General features: G+C 34.5%; 1 protein-coding gene across 4 annotated transcripts in view; it reads left to right on the top strand.

Annotated features, from left to right (window-relative positions):
• Mgat4a (alpha-1,3-mannosyl-glycoprotein 4-beta-N-acetylglucosaminyltransferase a) overlaps positions 1 to 24,344 on the top strand; it is a 329,166-nt gene that overhangs the window by 170,197 nt on the left and 134,625 nt on the right. For 3 of the 4 annotated variants that reach the window (XM_085809615.1, XM_085809614.1, XM_085809616.1), the window contains exon 2: positions 12,780 to 13,115. The exons of the other annotated variant lie outside the window; for it this stretch is intronic. In XM_085809615.1, the coding sequence (XP_085665741.1) occupies positions 12,780 to 13,115 (336 nt within the window). The remainder of the gene's footprint in view (positions 1 to 12,779; positions 13,116 to 24,344) is intronic. 4 annotated transcript variants of the gene reach the window in all.

Raw genomic sequence — 24,344 nt, 5'->3', positions numbered from 1 at the left:
AAAACGGGGAAGAAAATAGAAGTTCCATTAAAACAAGTACGATTGAAAGGAAATGCTTTTTTCTCAATTTTCAGTGCTTGCCCCAAAAATGCTTGCCACATTGCATTGTCTTCAACAAAATTATTTCGCAAAGAGTCGCTGAAGAGAGAAGGGAAAATGGTTTGGTTTATTTAATTATGGCAAAGCACACTAGGGCTATCTGCCTAAGGGGAGGGATGCCTTCGTGGAGAACTTTCTAAGGGTAACTGACTCGTATACACGTTACACATGGAGAAAACCACGAAAACGCCCATGCAGCCGGCCCGTTCGCGGGATTCGAACCTCGGACCGAACTACCAGTGTTCAGCGACTTCACCGCTCGGCCGCTGGTGGGCCGAAGAGAAAATGAGCAACTATTTTTATTTAATGTTAATTTATATGAAAAACCTACAATTTGAATGTAATAAAAATAAGCACATTTTGAGAATGTTATTAAAATTATTGGCAAAATGACAGCAGAAGGAAAAAAATTTTGAATTTCATTACTGGAGGAGAGAAGCATGGAGTGTTAATGCAAGGGACGTCTGGTATCCTATTATGTCATAGCACTTTTCCTGACTTAATTAGGCTCTACCACGTACAGTCTGGTAACGAGGATTGGAAACCTCGGCTAAAACCTTGCTATTTACTAAAAATAAGAAAGAACTGTAATACAATTTGTGTGTATCTAGAGGTAGTTTCTTTAATGGAAACTTTTGTGCTTATAAATCTGCCCTGCTAAACTTTAAAAGCTTCTAATATCCTTAAAAATATACATCCTTCCAATGTACTTTTTATGCAGTTGAGTGATTTGAATATTATTAGTATGGAGAGAAGATTCTAATTTTTTCTTAATGCTACTTATTAAGAGCCAACCATTACTTTAAAGCATTATTTTAACTGTAAACATACAATATAAGAGCATAAAAAATTAATAATATACAATGTATTTTCTGCATATGAATATGCTTCTAATATTATATCCGCGAATGAATTGATAATATATATCTTCATCTCTCTCTCTCTCTATATATATATAAAGTATATATATATATATGTATCTACATATATGAACAGAAAATACAGAAAATAATATGTATCTACATCATTAGAACTAAAGCTTTACTAAAAGAAACCGTCCTTTTAATAAAGCTTTAAAAACACATATACTTTTAAGGCAGGTAATGCGTAACCAACGTCGATTGTCTGCTGCTAGTTTGTGACGTCACGATCTGGTAGTTGGGCTTCTGTTTAAGAAGGTGTTGACTCTTGACAGTTGAATCACTGCACTGGCCGTTTTTTGGGTGTGTACTTTTCAATTATTACATTAAAATCAAAGATGTTGTTTAAACGATGAAAATAGCTTCGCCTGCAGAGTTCCTATGGAGTTCAAGAAAATAGATTGGGAGAAGAATTTTCTGGTCTCCGATTTGTTTGAAAAATTTGAATATGGGAAAACTTCTTCTAGCTGAGTCTTCAAAAAATTCTGTTTGGATTATAGAGTTAGGCATATTTTTTAAAATTACTTTAATTCTAACGTCGTTATTAATTTGATAGGTGTAAAATTGTATTCCAGTTTTCTTGAGGTCAGTGATGGTTGGTATTTTGAAAGTCAGTAACTTTTTTGGTGCGGAGATAAATGTCTCGGTTTTTCATTTCGGCTTCTATGCTTTCACATGCTATGCTAAACACATCTTATGAATGGATGGTGCTCTAGCATTATCATGCTGTTAAATATACTGGGTGAAAGACGGATGATTTGACAGTTGCCATCACACTGCGATCAGTGAACAAGGCAGAAACTGGAAGATGGTTTAGATCAATATCGTCAACCCTTAGAACTTCACGGACCACTACATATATAATTTTATATTTCGCGGACCACTTATATGAATTAAAAAAAACAAATCGGACCTTAACAACAACATATTAATACGCAAAAACAATATTCAACTTTCCAATACATGCAATTCTAATTTTCATTTGTTAATTAAATTATTATTACATTTGGTGTTCAGCAGCATGCCTTTATGGAAATTCGGGCCACGCCCCTGATTATGAGTAACAATTAAAACACTATTAACATCTCACTGATACACATATTTCGTTCAGATTGAAAAATTATATGAAAAATAGAAAAATCTTACCTTGTACAGAAAGCTTCACATTTTCATATCACTGAAAAGGAACTTAAAAGCAAGAACAAACTGGTAAACGTAAAGCAGTATCGGCTAATCTTTGGAATATGGTAACAGGTAGTTTGGCGACATTTTGGAGGCGATAAAGGTTACTACCTAGGGCTTTAGGAATAATGTGAGAAGTACTCAGTTCCGATTACGCATTATTTTGTGTGAGGGAAATGAGAGATCATGAGATATGTCATGTGACATTAATGGACGAATCACTGTTCTTTAATCGGAAAAGGGGGTAAATTTGTAAAAATATCTGCTGTACTTTATAGCGTTAGTTTCATTCTATATTCTGTGAAACAGTGTTGTTTAATATTTGGATACCATGGCCCTATATAAAGTAAATCCGAAATTTTTATTGCGTTTATGTATAATTGAAAAGAATTGCTTAATTGCGGATAAGTATGAATGTCCAACATGTTGGAATGAAATGAGGTTGTGTGAAAGGAAGGATATTACAGATAAGTTTGAATAGCGGTGCAAGAAATCTGGTGAAAATGGACATTTTGTGATCCGCCATGCACTCAAGATTTTGTAGAAGATTAGGTAAGTTAGTATTTTTAATTATTTGAGGATATTATTTTTATGCATTGTTCTAAATGTAAGGAGTAAATAAATTAATATGGTATTATTGGAAAATTGTTATTATTGTTATTATTTAAAGTAATTAGAATTGTAAGCTAATTTTTATTAATTTAATGTATGTGCTTATTTATATTTTAAGTAGTGTTTTTTAATTTAATTATATTTTAATTTAATGATCGTGATTTTGAGAGTTATATGTTTGTAGTATTTTGGAATACGTTTGAGTAGAAGTAAATGTGCATGGAAAGAATTTAAGTATTTGACACTAAGTATTTGGAACCATTTTGAATGTTTGCGTTAGAAATTGGCAGGTGAGGTTTATAATACAATTTTCACGATCAGGTAATTTTAAATATGTGCTTTTTACCGAGTTTAAAGATTCACAAAATTTTCTTGGATTTTCGTGCAAATTTTTGTAATTTATGAGAAAATAGCAGTGTAGATGGATAAAGTCAAGAGTGTGCGCAATGCCATTTTTGTGCAATTCTGGGATGTTTTTTTAAGTAAAAATAAGTCGACGTGTACATGGTTACTGTGTATGTGCGATTTTGAAAAACGCGGCAAGGAGTTTCCGATTCTGCACTTTTTCCCAATTTTGCAGTTAATATTTGTCATGATTAAGCAGTTTTGTTCCATAAAATTTCTAGCATAAGTGTAATTCGGCTAGCAGATTGTTGGAAAAAGTGTTGAGTAAATAAAAAGAAAAGAAACATGTCTTTACTTCGTGAAGACAAAATGGCGGCGAAAAAAAAAAAAAAAAATAGAGGGTTGCTGTAGCAGAGTTAGTCGCCAAATTACCATAATCCAAAGATTAACCGCAGTATCAATAAACTGAAAGTGTTATGCCGCCAATTTTTTAATTATTGTAAACATAATAATCATCGCTTATTCAGCAATGGCCCCATCAATCAACAGTTAGACAAAACAAAAACGGAAACTTCCAGTGATGCAGTGCAGACGGTTCTCATAAAAATCCATCAACTTGCCTATTGACACGGAGACAAACTGTGTTATTAACAACTACATTAGCATATGTTTGTAATTCAAAAGGAAAGAGAATTCCAGTTCACGTTATTATTGAAAACAGGGTAAAAGTATAGTTTAGGGTACCCCTTGGCGAAACTTGGCGGTACATGGAAACCGATTTCGTGCAATTCTTTGACTCGTTCGGCGATTTTTGCCCCAAAAATCGCCGCTACACAAAGGCAAAATAACAAGACAAACAATTGCACAAACTCGGTATCCATGTACACATCGACTTATTTTCACTTAAAAGAAAATCCTCGAATTGCACAAAAATGGCACTGCGCACTCCTTTGACTTTATCCATGTACATGTCGACCTATTTTCACTTAAAAAAAATCCCGGAATTGCACAAAAATGGCATTGCGCACTCTTTTAACTTCAGCCATGTACACGTCGACCTATTTTCACTTAAAAAAAAACAAATTTCCAGAATTGCACAAACTTGCATTGCGCACTCCCTTTACTTTGTCCATGTATACATCGATATATTTTCACTTAAAAAGTCAAAGGAACACCCAATTCTACAATAAAGGCAAACAAAAACGACATAATCTCAATAAAATACATTTTAAACCAAACAATAAAATAACATAAAAAAGGAAAAACATGTTATACATTTAAGTACTACCAAAAGCAAATATTCACTTACCAATTTTCGAATTCGCTTCGTACACCCAGAGCCACGTAAAAATCAAAATATCAGTCATACTCAAATGACTTTTTTCAAACCAGGTACTCTTTCTGATCGAACGCTTCACATAGTGACCATATGAACCTTTCTTCCTACAAACCCATTCAAATCCATCTAAACGGTTTTTACGTTCGACTAGACGCATATCATTCCTACATACAGGACACTTATAATAGCTACTAAGTAAACCTTTATTTATACACCAGTCAATTAAAGCTCTTTTCTCCTTTCGCTCCAAATCGTACAGAAACTTCAAATTAATCTTACTACATTCTGCCATTCTACCTTCTAAAGAATCAAACAAACACACACCACAAAAACGCTCACAAAACATCCCATGATTCAAAATTTCCCAGAATCAGGCATCCGATTACGTCACAATAGGGTTTCCATAACATTCAACTACACAGGCTACCATAAATGAAACAACAACTTGGCGATAAATCAAACAACAACTTCGCCATAATACAAGGGGTACCTTAAAGTCTACTCTACGCGAAAACAGCAGCATATCCATGGATGCCAACTCTCACTTTTGAAGTGTCGCTAGACACACCTGCAAAAGTAACTGAAAAGTAGCTAAATTCATTGAAGGAACTTGGACCCACCAGCGGCCGAGCAGTAAAGTCGCTGAACACTGGTAGTTCGGTCCGAGGTTCGAATGGCTACATGGGTGTTTTCGTGGTTTTCCCCATGTGTAACGTGTATACGAACCAGTTTCCCTTAGAAAGTTCTCCACGAAGGCATCCCTCCTCTTGGGCAGATAGCCCTCGAGGCTTTGCCGAAATTAAATAACCTAACCTAACCTAACCTAACCATTGAAGGAATTTCTGTAAAAGTAGTAGCTAAAATTTAAGGAAAAAAAAAAGTATAATCCATCTTCCATAATAGATTTTGTTATTTGTCATTTTTTAAATTGAATCTTCATAAAAATATCAATAATGTCCCAATTTTTCTGCGGACCATCATTGGGCGACCGCTGAATTAGATAAGGCCAAGCCGGGACACTGAGATATATAGACAAGTTCTTAGACTAAATGGTTGAATAAAATAGGTTTGAATTTAATGACGTCATAGCTTTGCTCTTGAATTGACTAAAAGAATGCCGTTGTGGCTGTATATTATTCATATGTGAACTGAACAGAATTTTTTTGGAATAAAATGTGGACTAATTTTATTAATTTAATCCAACTCCATTTTAAGCAGTGCACTGTATATCGCTCATATGAACCCTTTGAAAAATTAAATTTTTTATGATATCTGTTAATTAATTTCAATATTACTGGTCTGTTTTTCGATTATCCCTGTTTTTTGTGCAAGATAGATAAACGGAAATTCAATATCATTTCATGTGAAATTTTAAATTTATGGAATCATTAAAATATTAATGTTTGGCTATTCTTCTGAGGGTCGTTTTCCAGTTTCTAACGAGATGTATGGTTTTTTTTTTTTTTTTTTTTTTTTTTTAAATTATAATAATTGTTAAATAAAGTGTTGACGATGGAAAATCTGGGGTAACTGTGATGAATGTCGCTTTTAAATTAAATTTTTTGTTCTTACGTGAATGTTATTAAGTACATTAGTGGTATTCAAATTGTGGGTCTCGGAAATTTTTAGTGAGATTGCAAGTTTGATAAAAAATCTGAATTGAAGGTATATAACAGGCATGACCAAACTGCGGCTCTCGAGCTACTTGTGGCCGTTTGGTCTCTTAAACTGTAGTTTAATTTTTTAAATATAAACCATACAGTGACATTTCTTCTATTAATCACAAATTTAATTTCTCAATTATATAATATGTATGTAATCATTCAGTTTGATTTCAAACTGTCGCCGCACTCGCCAGAATAGCAAACAAAATTGCAAATAATTTCATTTCGGCCAATTACTATCACGGCTACGTTACTCTGAAAGCAGACAATGGCCATCGGAATAGCACAAAGTAAGTATACAAGTACTTTAAAAAAATTGTACTTTAAAAAAATAATGCTATCTAATAATATTTGTTTCTCACGTTAATTATATTTCAGAGTGCCTGCTTACATTCATTCTGTGCAATACCTTTTACTTCACAACAATCGTGTTCCAATGTTTTGGAAGTTACACTCTTCCTTTTAGTCCTTGAATGTCTTGGGTAAATACTCTTTCAAAAGGAAAATCCTTGCCACGCTGGGGCTCTTTCAGTTTGGAAAAAAATTAGAAATCTGAGGATTTTACTTTTTTTGAGTTAAACTTTCCTGCTTGTATTTGGTTAGGAGATTTATCACAACTTTCTCAAATACGGGTGTCTTTCAAAATTAATTCCCCATCTGTAAGCAAGTAAAGTCAGTTTTATACAGTTTCGTCACAATTTTCGCAATCATTCACAGTAATAGACTGCAGTTAATACTTTTTTTCACATGAGACTGTATCTTTCGTAATAATTCCTAGGTAATCCTAGGCAGAGATCGTCATTTATTTCACCAATCGATATACCGATATATAACATCTTAAAATTTTTGGAGTCTTTCGAAGACTGGACTTCTCCTTTGAATTGACAACAATTCCACAAGTAAATGTGGAATATGTCGAAGAAATTTTGCAAGAAACAGTAGAACGTCTTTCTAGTGATGAAGTCAAGGAATTGGCGGATCAAAAAGAACACAAAAATGTTAAAACTAGCGATTCTGAAGAAGAGCAAAAAGAACTTTCAACGGCTAAGTTATTGTAAATTACCTTACTCGAAAAATGTGGCGAATGCTCAGAAATTAAAGATTTGCACATGCCGAAAATGAAAAGTATTAAATATATATTTATGCAAAATATTCTAGTAAAAAGCATGGACTTGCTTTTAACTAAACAGGTAAATATTTATTACGTTATTTGTAAATGAAGGATTTGTTCACTTATTAAACTCATAGGAATGTTACTATGAAAAAAATCTAATTATTAAATATGTATAAAAATATAATAATAATTATTATTATCTAATTATATAACGACTTCAACATTTAATTGTAAACACAAATTGAAGCTCTGTTTTCAAATATATTGGTAAAAGTATATTTTAGGGTACCCTTGGCGATTTTTGGCTGTACATGGATACCGAGTTTGTGCAATTCTTTGACTTGTTATTTTGGCTTGCGCTAAACAAAGCCAAAATAACGAGACAAAGAATCAAAACAAGTTAATACTAAAAGTTTTGTCTTACAAGCAATAGGAAGAGTTTTTGATCCTGTAGGTCTACTATCACCGTTTGTACTTAGAGTCAAAATCATATTGCAACAATAGGCCCACCAGCAGCCGAGCGCTAAAGTCGCTGAACACTGGTAGTTCGGTCCGAGGTTCGAATCCCGCGAATGGGCTGGATGCATGGGTGTTTTCGTGGTTTTCCCCATGCGTAATGGGTATACGAGCCAGTTTCCCTTAGAAAGTCCTCCACGAAGGCATCCCTCCCCTTAGGCAGATAGCCCTAGTGTGCTTTGCCATAATTAAATACACCAACACCAATAAAAAATTTTTCCCACGCCTCTCTTGTATTGTTACTGGTTTATTACAATGCTCTTCTTCTCAAATGTTTTACGCCGACAATTTTTATCCTGTGTGTATTGTTCCAACGCCATTTTTGGTTTTTTAGCGCGCTGATCGATTTGCGCCAGAAAAAAGTGAGTTTGCCGTTCATAAGTTTCGAAAACCATGAGAGCTCTTTTGTTTTAAATCATCACAATCTGGAACGCTGAGCTTCAAGTAACAGTATCTGAAATTTCTTTTCGATTGGTGAGTGGATAGGCCGCCAGGTCCATATATCGCGGAAGTTTTTTTTATCGCCACCCTGTTATTTATTTGTACGTGTACTGCTTTTAAATATATAATGGAATTAATCTTTTATGATAGCTCTGTAGTTAGAACCATTCATATGCTACTTAACGCCTTATATCGAAATAAAGTGAAGAAAACTACGATAACGCTTAAAAAACAGAACAACTGAATTAACTGTTTTAAAAGCTTAATAAACTGATTAAAAGCATAAATTCGATACATACTCCAAAATAAGAGTTTGTGGTGAAAGTGAGAAGATCAAACAGATTTTACTCGCCGAGAAATTTAATAAAAATGTATTTTGTTTTACGTATTGTTTGTTTTTCCTTTATGTGCTATTTATACGCGTCATTTCGATCGATCTTGATTCGTCATTCGATCTTGAATCATGCTTTGAAAAGTGTACTGTTTCCGTTACCCATTCATATTAACTTTTTCATATATATATACCTCCTGAAATACATATTTTCCATTTGCTGGTCTTTAAATAGTCAGTTTAATCGCTTTGCGCTCCCAGACGAGAAGCTTATCGATTAAAACGCACGGTGCAAATTATTCGTGTTTTAACATTACGTAATTTATTTTATCTTTCTTTAAGGCAATTATTATGCTCGCTATCTTTCTTTTTCATTATTCGGCTGAGGGCCTGTTATTGGAGGGGGTGGGCATTTATGTGAGAAAGAGATTTGGCTCTTACAAACCAGAGGTATTAAAATATTTAACTATTAACGCAGTATAAACTACTCTTTTTAACAGAAAAGAACGGTAATCAGATCAAAATCGCTCAATTTTCCTCGGGATGATTTCCTGATCCGCCTTTACGGCATTATGTGATTGCAATCAAATTATAGTGTATTTTCCTTTTTGTTCTGTCAGAAATTCGAATAAAGAACTAATTTATTTGCCCTTGTCCTTGGATGAGGCAGTAGAAACTATTGAACCCAATGGTGTGTAATGCTTCAATTTTACGCGTTTTAACTTTAGCAAAGTAGGCACTAATGGTACTAATAGACCTGATGGCAATCTTAACAGACTGTCCTTCTTCTATTATGTATACCATCGTCACCGCAATTGTATTGACCTAGTTGTCACACCTTAGTGGATCCAGATGAATCATAAAGCGGAAACTTATTCATTTGTCAAATTGATCCCTGCAACTTGAAGGTTTTACTTTATTGAATTTTATTTGTTTGGCTTTGCGCATCCTATAATCGAAGAATGTGTAGTATGTAGTAAATGTTTCAAGGAAGTATCAGATTTCTTAGAGTTATAAGTTATTTTTCCCGCTTTCTTAGCGAGCCTTCGTGGTGTAATGGTCTGCACGCTCAGCGCGTGATTTTCAAGTCCGCGGTTCGATTCACGGCAAAAGCGTTGCTAATTTTTCAATCGCTCTTGCTTCCAAAAAAATCCTAATGGCTCTACAGTGGCACCCAAACTAAAAGGGTGTTGGATGATGATTCTCCTCACCCACCATTTGGCGATTGGGTCCCCCTAAAAACCCCAGTCGCCCTTTAAAAGGGGGGAGTATATGAAGTATTCCTCCCGCCTTCTTAGCGAGCCCTCGTGGTGTAGTGGTCTGCACGCTCAGCGCGTAATTGAGAGGTTCACGGTTCGATTCCCGGCGAAAGCCTTGCTAATTTTTCAATCTCTCTTGCTTCCAAATAAAAATCCTAATGACTTTACAGAGTTATTCAAATTAATCTACTTTTTCTGTGTATTGTCATAAATAAATAAATATGCATATTTAAAATATTTAGTTCATTCTCAGCTCTGTTGTGGATGAAAATTCTTAGTGAAGTTTTGAATTGATATAAAGAAAAGTTCTCTTACGTAAGAATGTGAATATTATACCTTATGAGCATAATTTCATCGACAGCGGACGATTGGCAATTTGTGAACCCTGACTGCTATGAAGTATAGAGAGATCTTAGAGGCCTAGGTTCGACTTTTTAGGGGCGGTTCGACTTTTTTGGTCCTGGGTTCCTGCTAATGAATGAAGACTTTCGTCCACACAGGGCATAGCTGGTCGACGATTGCCTGGAAAATGAGGATATTCGCCTTATAGATTAATCAGCCAGATCTCCTCACCTTAACCCAACAGAGCATGTGTAGGACGCTCTTGGGAAGGCAATATTATCTCGCCATCCCCCTCCGAGAACCATCCCGAAGTTAAAAAACTGCCTTGGAGTGGGATTGGCTGCCACATGGACTCAACTGCCTCCTGTCCAGTATGCTGTCACTGCACTCCCTGTCTTGCTTTGAGAAGGGACCATATCTTATATTAGATTCATTTTCAGATCACTATCACAACTTGGAATTTTTACATTCCTTCACTTTGAGCTTTACTGATTATCATCCGTACCTAAAATGACTTTTGAACGGTACGTCTCTTTCTCTGTTATAGAGGGGACCATATCTTATATTAGATTCATTTTCAGTTCGCTTTCACAACGTGGATTTTTTATATCCCTGAATTTTGTGCTTTACTGATGATCATGAAATGACTAATCATACCTATAATGACTTTTGAACAGTACGTCTCTTTCGCTGTTATAAATGTATCTTCATACTAAATTCCATTAAAATTTATCCTTCAGTTTTTTTCAGAAATAGGACATAATGTGCAACTGCACGAGTGTATTTTGAATTGGTGTTACTGCTTCTGCGATATTAATCAGTTAATAGTTATATACAAGGTGTCCCTAGTAAAAGTATACCCAAACCAAACCGAAAAGCATGCTAATTTTATCTGTGTTGATATTGTTAGGAACAAGCTGGAGATTATCGCTGATAAAAAAGATCTGTGTACGGGCAAAGCTGCAGCCTTATATAGGGTGCGGCAGCGTTCATAGTAGGATATTAAAAACACACCATAAGGCAGTAACTGTAATTTATTTATTACCTTCTTATGTCAATTAATAGTTAAAGGTATGCCATTTACTAATGTCATTGTCCATTGCGTGGATTACTTTTTGAATATGATGCTCCCTCTGCACAACACCTTCATCTAGGCGGCGTTGGAAGCTTGCCATATCTCGGCGTAACGTATTCCCTGGGACATTGCCGACGGCAGTTCGGATGCGATCCTTCAACTCAGGAATGGTGGCACAACGTGCTCGGTAAACTTCTTGCTTCAGGTACCCCCAAAGTCGGCACATGAAAGATTAGGTGAGCGAGGCGGCTAGAAAATATCACGAAAACGGGAAATTACTCTACCTGGAAATGTCTGACGCAATGGTCCGTCCATCTGGAACTTTCCCATAACGTCCCAAGTTGAAATGTTGCCGAAATAGACGCTGGGTAGCAATAACAGAGTAGTTATTTTTGAAATAACTTTCAACAGCAAAGGCACGATGCTGTGCACTCCAGCGATCCATATCACTGTCACACTCGAAATGGCAGCTCATTAGTACACGAATGCGGCACGAGCTGGCGTGCATTCATGCAGTACGTCACTGTGCTACGCAAGTCAAATTATGCTATGAACGCTGCCGCACCCTGTATATATCGTTTTCTACGTATATTAATATACTCAGCTCACTGACTGTAGCATTTGAAATGAGCTGCGAGGTGTTTAGGAAAATATTTAATTAATTATATGCCATGGGAATTAGCAATAGTTTTACGAGGATATTTGAGACACTTATTAAATAAAGGTCTTTTCCATCTCTTCTGTCTCTTTTAATAATGAGGAGTCATTTTAACAATCAGCGTAATTATATTACGGTCATTTTTTGCGAGTGTGCTTTATATTGCAAGTTTTTGTGTTACTTTGTGTGCCATACTGCATAAATCAAATACGTTGTTAATCAAAAGTTACTTGCTTGCAAGCAATGTTAAAAAGAATGAAGTAGTATCCCCGTAGGCCTCGAAGAATACGCGCTATCCTTAGGGTACAATGATGGCCTTTCACTCTGAATTACCGGTGGTATTCATATCCGCTGAATGCATTAAATTCTGTTTTTCTTCTTATCCCCCTATATCATTGCTTTCCCATATTTAACATGACCCCTAGCCATCCCTGAGAGATTGCTTCTCGAAGACATCCTTTCCCGTAGGTAGATAGCTCTCACGTGCTTTGCCGAAATTGATTTAAACAGTCGTCTTTCTTTTACAACGTATTTTTTCGCCATTCCTTCATGTTATTTTGTCTTAGAAAATAGGCAGAGCAAATTTGTATAATTTATTCTGATGTTTTGTATTTATCTTATTTCTTTAATTTCTTAAATTGTTATAAACGCTCATTTTTTGTTATTTTATTTTCTCAATTGAACTATAGCAAATTAAAATATTCTCTTTTGTGCATCGGTGACAATTTCGGAATTTTTTATAACATTTAGAAAAGCTTTTTCTTATGGTCGAGAGCATTTCCAACTGTATTAATTTAGTACTATTTGCCGGAAGTGTCCAAGATTTTTGTGATATTTTATGTTATTTTAGTCAATAATTTTTCTCTTTTCTTTTATCCGCAGATCTTTCAGAAGAACACATATTAAATCAAAAAATTGTTGAACTTTATGAGAGATTAAAACATGCCGAGATGTTGAACTTAGAAAGAAGAAGTGATATTGTTAATTTAAGGCAGAACTTTGGCAATCTCCTACATGCAGCCAGTAAATTAGATAGTGTGAATAGTTCATTTCGTGCAAGCTTAGGTACATTATTTAAAGATTCTCAGCAGCTACTTGCAGGCATACAAGGGGGAGTTGATCTTCAATTGCCGTCAATTCATCATTTCCTTCCACATCTACTTAGTTCGCCTGACAGCTTATCTCCTGCTATAAAACTTTCGAGGGGTAGAAGTGGTGGTAAGTTGAACAGTATGCTAAGTTTCTTTATTATATATATATATATATATAAATTGTAGTAAGCTCGCCTAAAAGTTACCAAGAGCTGCTGCTCCAAAAGGTTCAACACGTTTATATATATATATATATATGTATATATATATTACATGGAATGCATAAACCATATATATGAATCTATTTTATTTTAATTATATGCATTCTTTCAAATGTAATGTATTACCTGTTTACAGCTTGAATATTCAGATATTATAATATGCATTTTTAACATGTATATATATTTGCTGAGATATAAGGAATGTACCTGACAAATAATTTAAAGTACTTTATGAGCTAATGTTAGTCATAATTAAAACTGACATTGTAATGCCTCTAAAGAGAATTCACGTTAGAAATATCATCTAAAATATTATTAATTTGATAGCACAGTTATCGTTTCATGTGATTGTAACGGATAATTAGCGATGATAAAAGTCTTGACCACTAATCTGATAATCTTTTTGTTTGTTTCAACTTATTATAAAACATATTGCGCTTTTGTTGCATTAAATCTTTTTATAAAAAATGCAAAAATAATCATTTATAGAAAACATTACAAAAATAAAATTACTTTCGAACTGTTAGTCAGTAAGTTGCAGGTTTCTCCGACATTTCCTTTCCGTTTCCGACGAAATTTCTGTAAAAAGTACGCATTTCTTTTGGCCGCGTAGTTGCTAGTTCTTGATCGGCCATTTAGCCTTTGTTTTTCATGTAATGATTAATTGCAGTGCCTAAGCCCTGAAAAATCGTTTCCCCCTATTCAAGCGAAGCAAATACTAATTATTTTGCATGCGAAGTAATTGCAAGAGTTTGGTTTTAACAGCCTTGAAATTGATGTCAGATGTGCCTGTGACATTTTAATTGTCTTCAGTACTGCCAAAGAGTTTGTGCAGATATAATCCCTAGGTGACAGATAAGTGAGAGGCTTTTTACTGAATGTTATGAGCGAATTTCGATTCGGCTTTCCGTGTGACGCAAATGATCGATATGAAATGGTTTAAAAAGGAAGATGTTTAATATTTATATAATATTTATGTTAATTTACATTCATCCGTGGTTCAGTTTAAATTTAATCAAATCGAATCGAAATATGGTGATAATCAAATAATCGAATCATTTAAGCGAAACTTGATTTCTCCTATCCAACTTACCGTCTGAAATCAAAGGAGGAGACGGTGTGGCGGGGAGTTTGCGGAAAGCGAAAAAGGCACGTCACGTTTTTATGCGCGACGCTAACGCCATCTATTGATAATTAAAACAATTTTCACACACTCCCCACCTGAACTCTGTCAAGAGTTCACATCAATCTAACTTTTATCAAATTTATATCAATATATTCAACATTGATTTCAATTGAGTTATAACAAATATATGTTCAAATTGTTCATTTAGCAATTAATACAGGCACATGAATCGATGGACATTCTAGAATATAATTACGAAATAAACAATTAGTAAGGTAAAATAAATAGAATATATACTCAAAATTACAATCATTATATTATCATTCCAGAAAGCTTAATATCATATCAATTATATTTATTAATTAACATTAGTTGTATTTCTAACACAGTTCGGGAAATCTAAACTATTCCTAATCATATGAAACAAAAATATAAACAGTTGCATTAAATAAACATATATTGAATCAAATATTATTAATGAATTATAAATAAGATTGTCTAAATCAAATGATTTAACAAAAGGGTATGACATTTTGCTATTGTTCATTAGTCACTTCAAATGTATACAAAATTTAAAATGGTTTTTTTTATACAACCCTTTGGACGTTTTGACAGCACATGCACTTGTCTATCCGTCTGTTTCAATTAACAGTTCTTGAATGATTATTAAATCCCATAGAAACTTGGACTTTGATAATCCTTCAATCAGAACAACTTGCCAATCTTTAAATCTTTGAAGTTCTAGGAGTCCCCAAATGATGCACAGTCTTTTAAGTCCAGCAAATAGTGTTCTTTTCACTTCTTTCAGAGTCATTCAAGTAGCTCTGTCTAGTACATTTTTTTATCTATGTTAAAGATTCTCAAGAAACTTTTCCATCTATTTCGACGCAATTTAAGAGATATTTAGTCATTTTTCCAAAGTTAAGAAAGTGAAATGTGTCATTAGTTTGGGTTCATTTATGTCATTGTTTAAATATGTCAAAAGTCTCATATTCAAAACCATTTCTATTTCTGCCACAGTTGCTTTTAGTTCTTTAAAAGTGAGGCACGCTAGTCAGAGTATTTTCCTTAGAGGAACTTTTACAGATTTTAGAGACTCTCATAGAAATCTCCCTACCATGGGGCTTGTTCAACCAGGAATTTCTAAATAATACCTTGAGTGACAATGAAATTTTGAAATTTAGAGTCCTTTAAAATTTTCGAAAAATGTTGTAGCTCTGAATTGGCTTTCTTAAATGTTTTAGTGCTATCCGAATAAATTACAGAGCAATTTCCTCTTTTGGCAATAAGTCTTCTGAAGGCCAGTAAAAACATTTTACCGAGAGTGATGTCACCAGTTCTAAGTGGGTTGCCTTTGCTACTACACATGTGAATAACGCGATGTAAGATTTTTCTCTTTTTTACCACCCTTTACATACAGAGTGTATCATTACAGAGTTGACATACTTTCAGGAGAGATAAAGTACAGCTAGACGATGAGAAACCACATAGGGATGCATGGTCTGAAACGCTTTCCTGCCGCGGTAGTGACGACACAAAAAGCAAAAAAGGAAGGACACAAATAGTGAGACAAAACATGTTTTATTATGTTTAGTACAGCAAAACCTACAAATAAGAACAAAAACAAACAACGATCGTCATTAAAAAAGATGTTCGAAATTGCGCCCCCGGACCATGATGCAGGCCTCACATCTCCGCATGAAGATCTGCATCACGAATGGAAGATGCATGACGCGCGGTTGCTGCATCACGGTCCGAGTCATAACTTTGAACACATTCTTTAATGATGATCGTTGTCTCTTTATGTTGTTTTTTCTTTGTTTTTGTTGTACTTCGAATAATAAACATGTTTCCTTACGCCGTTCGTATCCTTCTTTCTTGACTCTTGTGTCGTCTCTACCGCACCAGGAAAGCGTTTCCGACCATGCATTCCTATGTGATTTCCCATCGTGTACGTGTATTCTGTCTCTCCTGAAAGTTTGTCAACGCTATACTGATACACTCTGTAGATAGGATAGGCAAAATCAACTCCAAGATGTCAAATTGATGCATAAATCTGGAATTCGATCGTTCGGTAGCAGAGCTGTTACCTGATATTAGAACAGCAATATTACAAGGCGACCCATCCCGTAAAATGCAGCATCACATGATTCTATATTACTAACATTTATTATATAGTTATATATATATATATCGTTATATACATTTGTCTTATTAATTAGGTGGGCAGCCTTCGAAAAAATTATATTGCATAATGGGCTGATACGCGGTTTCCTTTTCTTAACATTCGCCTACCAATAACATTCTGAACCAAAACTTTTTCTTGTTTACATTCATTCCACTGCAAAGCAGCGCCATCTACTTTCTCTACTTCCAGCACTCCCTGTGAACTCGTAACTTCACACAAACCAAATACAAAATAAATCAATATTGCTGAATAGACCACAACATTTTAAACACTATTAAACATCATCGAATTCCAAGTAACAATTAAGTAATGTCTAAACACATTAATTCAACTTGTACAGTTAATTACTAAATAAGAAACATGAATCAGTTATATTAAAATCAAAATTCGCAATACTCATACAACCTAAAAAATCACCAACAATCAATAAGTGATATATATGCAAAACAACAAAATCAAAGTATTGCACAGTTATAGTCTTTACTAATAAGAATACACTTGAAGGTTATACAACAATTGCACTAGTCTCTTTAGGTTACCTTTTCGAGTTTTTATGCAACAGGAGTGAACCTTACCATCTCTGCCAGGATAAGTTTGTATTATCTTACCTATTGTTCATAAACTCCTAGGAAAGCGACTGTCATAAACAAGGACATCATCATCAACTGTAAGCTGACCAGACACTTCAGTAGGTGGACATAAATTCATTATTGACCTTAAATAATATAATAATAATAATAATGCTTCCTTCAGCAAATCCAAAAGTGATTTAGAAGGTTTGCTGATGAAAACTGCAGAGAAATACGCCAAGTGAAATGTAAAATTAGAAACGCAAGAACCTTGAGTTTGGCATAGATTTAGTAAAGATTTCAATCGATTTCGTGGGAAAAAAGGTACAGGCTCCTCTTCGTCAGGAGCAAAGAAATCTGCAAGACTGTACCTGTTTGCCTTATATATTAATAAATGACCAAAATAACCTTTCGTAACACTTTGTGCTTCCGAACTCCAGTTTCGATTTCATCATAAAAACCTACGTAAAGCTATTATTTGAACTCTTTACTGGTTCTAGATTTAACAGCTTGTTTATGAATTGACTAATTATTATTTCTTTTTTCCTGAATCTTTTCTTTAAAGTTTTTATACTTTCATCATAATTCTTTTTGTTTAATTCTAACGAAGAAGGTACATTACTCGCGGCACCTATGAGCAATGTTTTCAGATACGCGAATTTTTCTGTCTCACTAAGACTTTTATTTTTGTCTATAATGCTTTCGTAACTAAGACTAATTTATTAGGATTAGTCCGTGAATTTATTAGGGTCAAGTGAATATTTTTCTAACACTAGTTTTCGAAGTTTTACTGTACTTTATGTACTATTTTGCAGTCTAACCTTGTTTTGCTCAGGATCTTAAATATTTATTTTATCCTCTTCTAACACTCGATCAAGTCATTTAAATGCTCGGGAACATTTTTCATGATGTTCCTCAGAACTAACTGCATTCGCTTCCAATCTGTCTCAACTACAGAATGAATTGCCTCGTCTAATTCTTTCAGACTATTTTTTCATTCTAGTAACAGTTCATGCAGCCTGCATAATTCATCTGTATCTTTCTGTGCTAAACTGTACTCGATTTTCTTTAACACTTTAGAAACTATTGTTCTCAATGAGGTTCTTCCATTTTAATCTATCTAGTTCTGGCATTATTTCACGTTAATGTGTACGACTGCAAGCTATCAAAATTCAAATCAAATATTTTAAAAATTTAATATTAATCATGTTCTTAACTAACTCTTAAGGCATGGTTTGAACTCATTCATCGGTATGAAGTTCATAATTTTTTTTTTTTTTTTTTTTTTTTTTTTTTTTTTTTTAACAAATCGAAATAGTTATACGCCTATATGCTCCACATTAGAACAGCAATATCACAATGCCCATCCAGTAAAACACAGCATCAGAGATTCTTTATCTCTAACATTTATTTTATCGTTTTCTATGTACATGTGAAAAAGGAAGAAAGGGCAATTCTATATTTCCCGTTCTACTGGACCGATTGACGAAATTTAACTTGCGTTTCTCCTGTCTCGAAAACCCGACTTAGAATATATATTATATTTATTTATAACATTATCCTAACATATGTATTTTGATTCAAAATCGGATTTTTTGACGTACTTATTATATTTCATACTTCGATTCCACGATTCAAATTATGCCAAAGTGCCAAGTTTTGTAAAAATTGCATGACTAGTTTTTAGGAAATTATCTATCAAAAATTTAGCTTCTCAGTATTAATTGAATTTAGTATATATTTATTAATATCTGTTTTTTGTATTAAACTTACTTGATTCCTTCTTTCACAGTTCAATCCAAGTAAAACTCGCAACTGTTTTCTGATTGGTTTTAAATTTGTACTTTTTAGTAATTTTTATAAATTGTTTAAAACAAAATTTTGAGTTATAACCTATAAACTATTTTGCTATCGCCTTAAAATAGATGTATGTTTAGACGTACCTGCAAAAAAATTAGAATTTTTTATTCAAAATTTCTGAAAATATACGCTCATTTATATATTGGCGCGCTTTGAATTTCGACATATTTGTTATAAGCGATAATAACGCCAAATATGTTTTTCGCACTTTCTTAAAATTATTTGAAAGAATGAACGATGCACCTTTTATTCCGCTCATGCACAATGAGAGGGAAAGGAAAATTGGTTGCCATGAATTAAGAATTTAATTTTGACGCAAATTGAAAAAAGTGCGCCAAGATAAATTTTTTAATTTCTTGGGAAGTTTTGCACTGAATTTTGCAAAATTTAATATCTAGATACAATTTAAGTCTTAGATTCGAAATATTGAAAAAATAGTTATGTTATTCCAGAAAAAGTCCGATTTCGTGTAAAAATGCATATGTTAGAACAATGCCGTATATAAATCTAAATATATGTCCTAAATTGAGCTTTCGAGACATGTAAAAGGCAAGTTAAATTTCTCAAATCGGCCCACTAGATCGGAAGATATAAAACTGCCCCCCTGCAGTAGGCATGTATTTATTTGCATTTGCCCTATTGTTAGGTAGATCAAACTTTGCAAAAATTATCTTGCATAATGAGCCGATACGCGGTTCCCTGTTCTTACATTATGTAACGTTCGCCTGCCAATACATTCTGAACCAAAACTTTTTCTTGTTCACATTCATTCCGCTGCAAGTCAGCGTCTTCTGCTTTCTCTACATTCAACATCTGTTCAGCGGTTTCTTAGCATTATCAAACATTTTTCGATGACTCTCCTTATCAATTATGGACATTTAGGAATCCAATTTATTTTCTTACTTTCACCTCATGGTAACCCTCATGGTTTTCTTTTCTTACTTTCACCTCATGGAAAGTCATGGAGGTAGGAAGTTAGACTTTCTTACCTCCATGTGGCAAGTCATGGTAACGCCGCCATGCATAACTTTCTCAAGTTATAGCTTTACTAAAAGTTCGATGAATTTTGAGCTCCTTGGAAAGAGGGTAGGATGTTTTCGCTAAGGGAACGCTAAGTTCGCTAAGTTCGATTTCTCGAAACTTCCTTTGACTTTAAGAATTTTTTACAAGTCCAGAAAAAAGAAGCTGACGTAGAAATACTGAAATCGGCTTTAATTTCGAGACTATTTGTTAACCTCGATATTTCAGATCCGTGAAATTCTGCTTTTTGCATCTGGAATACGAAATTCTTCCGCTATTTGAATCGTTTCGGCATCAAGTGCTTTCTTTCGTTTAACAGAATTTCTAGCTTTTAATACAAATCTTAAAATGTAAGAAGTGACTCTCAATAATTTAAACTGCTAAATCGATTTATGGCTAGTAACTTATCTTTGGGTTCTATGTGTGATGCATTCACTTCTCAATTCTAAATCTTGGTCACGCAGATGGAATCCCTAAGTTCCAGGCCAGAAGTTTGTCGTGACTAAACTGCGACTAAGTATCATTTCTGTTAATTCCTCAACCGATGTTTCTTTCGAGAGAATGTAAGCTGGGTTTTCTTTCTCTGGGCAGTGAACCCAGTTATAATGTTCGGTAAATTTATAAATCTCTTAGGCTCCGTTTCTAACAAATGTTTTGAATTTCTATGGATCATTTTTAATCCAGTGATAAACAATTGACGAATCAGTCGAAAAGTAAGAATTTCAATATTTCAAAATTTGTATAACTTTATGAGATAATTTCGCTGACAACAACGCTCCCATCTGTTCTAATCTTGACAACGAAAGAGTTTTTAATGGAGCAACCCTGCTTTTCGAAGTGGCAAAACTAGTGTGGATACCATCATCCTTAACAACTCTCAAATAAATAACAATCCCATAAGCTTTGCGGGAAGCATCTAAGAAACACTGTATTTCAATTTGGTCGTTTTCTTTAATAATTCTCCCTGTCATGTAGTGGCGAGGTATTCAGATTTTATCTAGTTCATTAATCTCATCACACCATTTAGTCCAGACCGATTTCAGATCGGAGCAAAATTCTTTTTCCTACAATTTGCCTAACTGCCAAAATCATTGAATCAAACACCTAATTGGAATTACAAATGGAGCGATAAATCCTAAAGGATAAAAAAATACGGCCTGTAACCTGTAGCAGAAATCGTTTAGAATTATCTGTTTCGAGAGAGAGTCACATAAATAACGAGTGTCAAAACAAAACATTCGCTTCCAGTGTCCCAAGTGACACCTAATATCTTCGAAGTGGTAGTAGCTCGACCCAATGGTTCTCCCAATATATTCATTGGCATTCCATTTTCCTGCCAGAGCTTCCTCAGTTTTTCAGAGCTCGTTTGCCATTTGTGCAAATGCATACTGGCTTCTTCAAAAATTTCGATAAATTCCTTGCTTGTAGCAAGGGCACTTTCTACATCTTCAGAGCCAGGAATTATGTCACCGACATAGCACGACTGACTGAGTATGCCTGAAGCAATGGGAAATTTGCTAAGATACCTTCTGAGATGTTGTTTTATTGTAACACTGGGTAAGAAAGGGGAACTATTTATTCCACAGTACTTTGGTGAATCTGTAGACTTCTGGCAGCTTTGTACTTAAAATTGGAGAATCAGACCAAAATATCCGTGTGACGTCATTGTCTTGCTCGTCTATATGGATTTGAAAAAAATACCTGTTTAATATCGTTTGTAAAAGCTACAAGATATTCTCTAAATTTCAGTAAAAGTTCAAATAAAATAAAGTCCGATATCTAAACAATCGTTCAAGGAAAATTTCTTGCACAGCAACACGAAGCGTCAAACACTATGTGAGCTTTTCTTGATATTCTGTCATTAAGAATAACCGCTTTATGGAGCAAATACAATGTGGGATGTTCAATTTCTTCACTGGGGTCCTCACAAACAGGCTCAATAACGTTTTGGACCAAATAGTCATCAATTATCTTTTTATATTCCAAAAATAGAAGCTGTTTATTCTGAAATTTTGAGAAAAGTCTTAATGATTATTATCTATCTTTTATAATCAATCTTAGGTTATTTCCTAATAAGTACAGGGTGGTTATAATTAAAGTTTCACTAATGCAAAACTACTGGACCAAATGCTCTCAAACGCGGTAATCGTGTAAAGGAGGTCATGGGAATTTTATTTCCCACGGAGGGGGGGAGTTAAAAAACTCACCACCAGGGGGTAAATGGCACTGCATGTAATATTGTTAAACGAAATAAAGGTCGGAATCTAACTTAACCTTTTGTTACGTGGGTTTAACATGCTGAATACCCTTAAGAAACATTGACCTAAATCTTTCCCTTTGGAATTCCTTGCACGGATCGAAGTGAAAAAACATTGGCCATGGAACATTTTGTGGACAGATGAGGCCCATTTTTACTAATGGCGACATCAACACCCATAACTGCAGGATTTGGGCTAAACAGATCTCTCATGTTATCTACCCAGTTCCATTGCATTCTCCTAAAGTCACCGTTTGGCGTGGTATGACAGCTAGTTTCATAATTGTACCAATTTGAACAACAGTCGACAGCTAGACCTGTTACATGCATTGTAACTGCAGCTTGCTTAGCGTATATGGTAAGACTTTTCATGATACCTGAACTGCAGCAACGTGGCATTTTGGACACAACGATTTTTATGTAGGACGGGGCCCCACCGTACATTGGTATATGTGTCACACAGTTACTTTGGCAACATTTCACGAATAAACGGATTAGAGGCCGACACTTCCCCACTTCTTGGCCACTCGGGTCACCAGACCTCAACCCCTGTAACGTTTGTCTATGGGGTTATCTCAAAAGCACTGTTTATAGCGATAATCTAAACAGTTTGGCGGAATTGAAAGGTGCAATGACCGACATTCCCGTAATATTCTTCCTGATATGCTAAGAGCTACTGTTAAGAATGTGGTAATATGATTTAACTTGCTTTCGGAAAATGGCAGACGCCACATTGTAACACATGCTTTGTAACACATTTTAAACCGATGTCTTCATGTTTTATTTCGTTTAACAATACAGTACCATTTTCCCCTCTGGTGGTGAGTTTTTGAACTTTTTTTTTTTTTTTTTTTTTTTTTCCCGCAGAAAATAAATTCCCATGACCTCCTTTAAACGATTACCGAGTTTGATAACATTTGGTTCAGTAGTTTTCTTTTTATGACCATTTCAAAGTGGAACTTTAAATATAACCACCCTGTATTTCACGTCAGATTTCCACGGTAATTTAACTTTGTAACAATTATTTTGATGTTCGATATTACTTTCAAATTCCAGTAATGTTTTGCCATCTAACGAATCAGAAGTTCCTGTTTCAGGTTCAGTCCCTAAATTTTCCAGTTGCCAGAATTTTTTAATTTCTACAAAAATCAAATTTTCTTCAATAATTACTTTTATTGTAAAGAGATTAGAAGACACATTGTCATCTTTACCTAACAAGCAACATCCAAATAATGTTTCACTTGCAATAAGTTCCTTATTCATACGCTTAATCTTTCCTGTGATAAGCGAATAATATAATCAGAATTGCAATTTTATCACCTTGAAATCCCTTGCAACAGTCGGATAATTTCAAACCTTTCAAATTTTTAATTTTATTCGACAAATCTGCATATCGAGACGAGATAATAAATTCAGATGAAATATTTTCAGTTTCTAACAACTCGACTTCTCTAAAGAAACAGGGTCATCATTGTATTCCCGTCTAATTTTTCAGGGCATTAAAAGCATCTCTGTCGGAATTTTACCACCAAGGGAATATAGTGAAAGTACTTCTTTTCGAAGAGGCTTTGAGCTTAATTTTTTTTTTTTTTTTTTTTTTTCGAAACAGCTTTACGGATAAAACTACGCATCTGAACCATTACTGTATAATAGTCTTAACTTTCTCTTAGCGTTCATTATTACGAATGCATGCCGAAGCTGTCTGAAGATATATTCCACTAGATTTATCGCCATTTTTTATTTAACAATGAGAATTTACAGGTCATCACTTCAGCTTCTTCATTAACAGTGTTGTTATTCGAACCCGAACTGCCATTTTTTTCCCTTTTATAAAATCGGAAACAAATTGCTTTTGAGTATTTGTGTTGACAGAATGGACTCTTTGTCTTCGTGAAGGACTTTCTAAAGGAAACTGGCTCGTATACACACTACACATGTGGAAAACCACGGAAACGCCCATGCAGCTAGCGTGTTCGGGGATTCGAACCTTGGACCGAACTACCAGTGTTCAGCGACTTTACCGCTCAGCCGCTGATGCGGCCCCACGTGTCCCTGAATCTTGGTCTTGTTTACAAAATATGCACTTCGAATTTCTACGCTGTGTCATAATTTTTT

The sequence above is a fragment of the Stegodyphus dumicola genome, chromosome X2 (assembly GCF_044657685.1).
Source record: "Stegodyphus dumicola isolate Sdum_Otavi_A_Nest chromosome X2, ASM4465768v1".
Lineage (NCBI taxonomy): Eukaryota > Metazoa > Arthropoda > Arachnida > Araneae > Eresidae > Stegodyphus > Stegodyphus dumicola.
The sequence above is the reverse complement of the archived record's forward strand: the minus strand, read 5'-3'. Positions and strand labels throughout refer to the sequence as shown.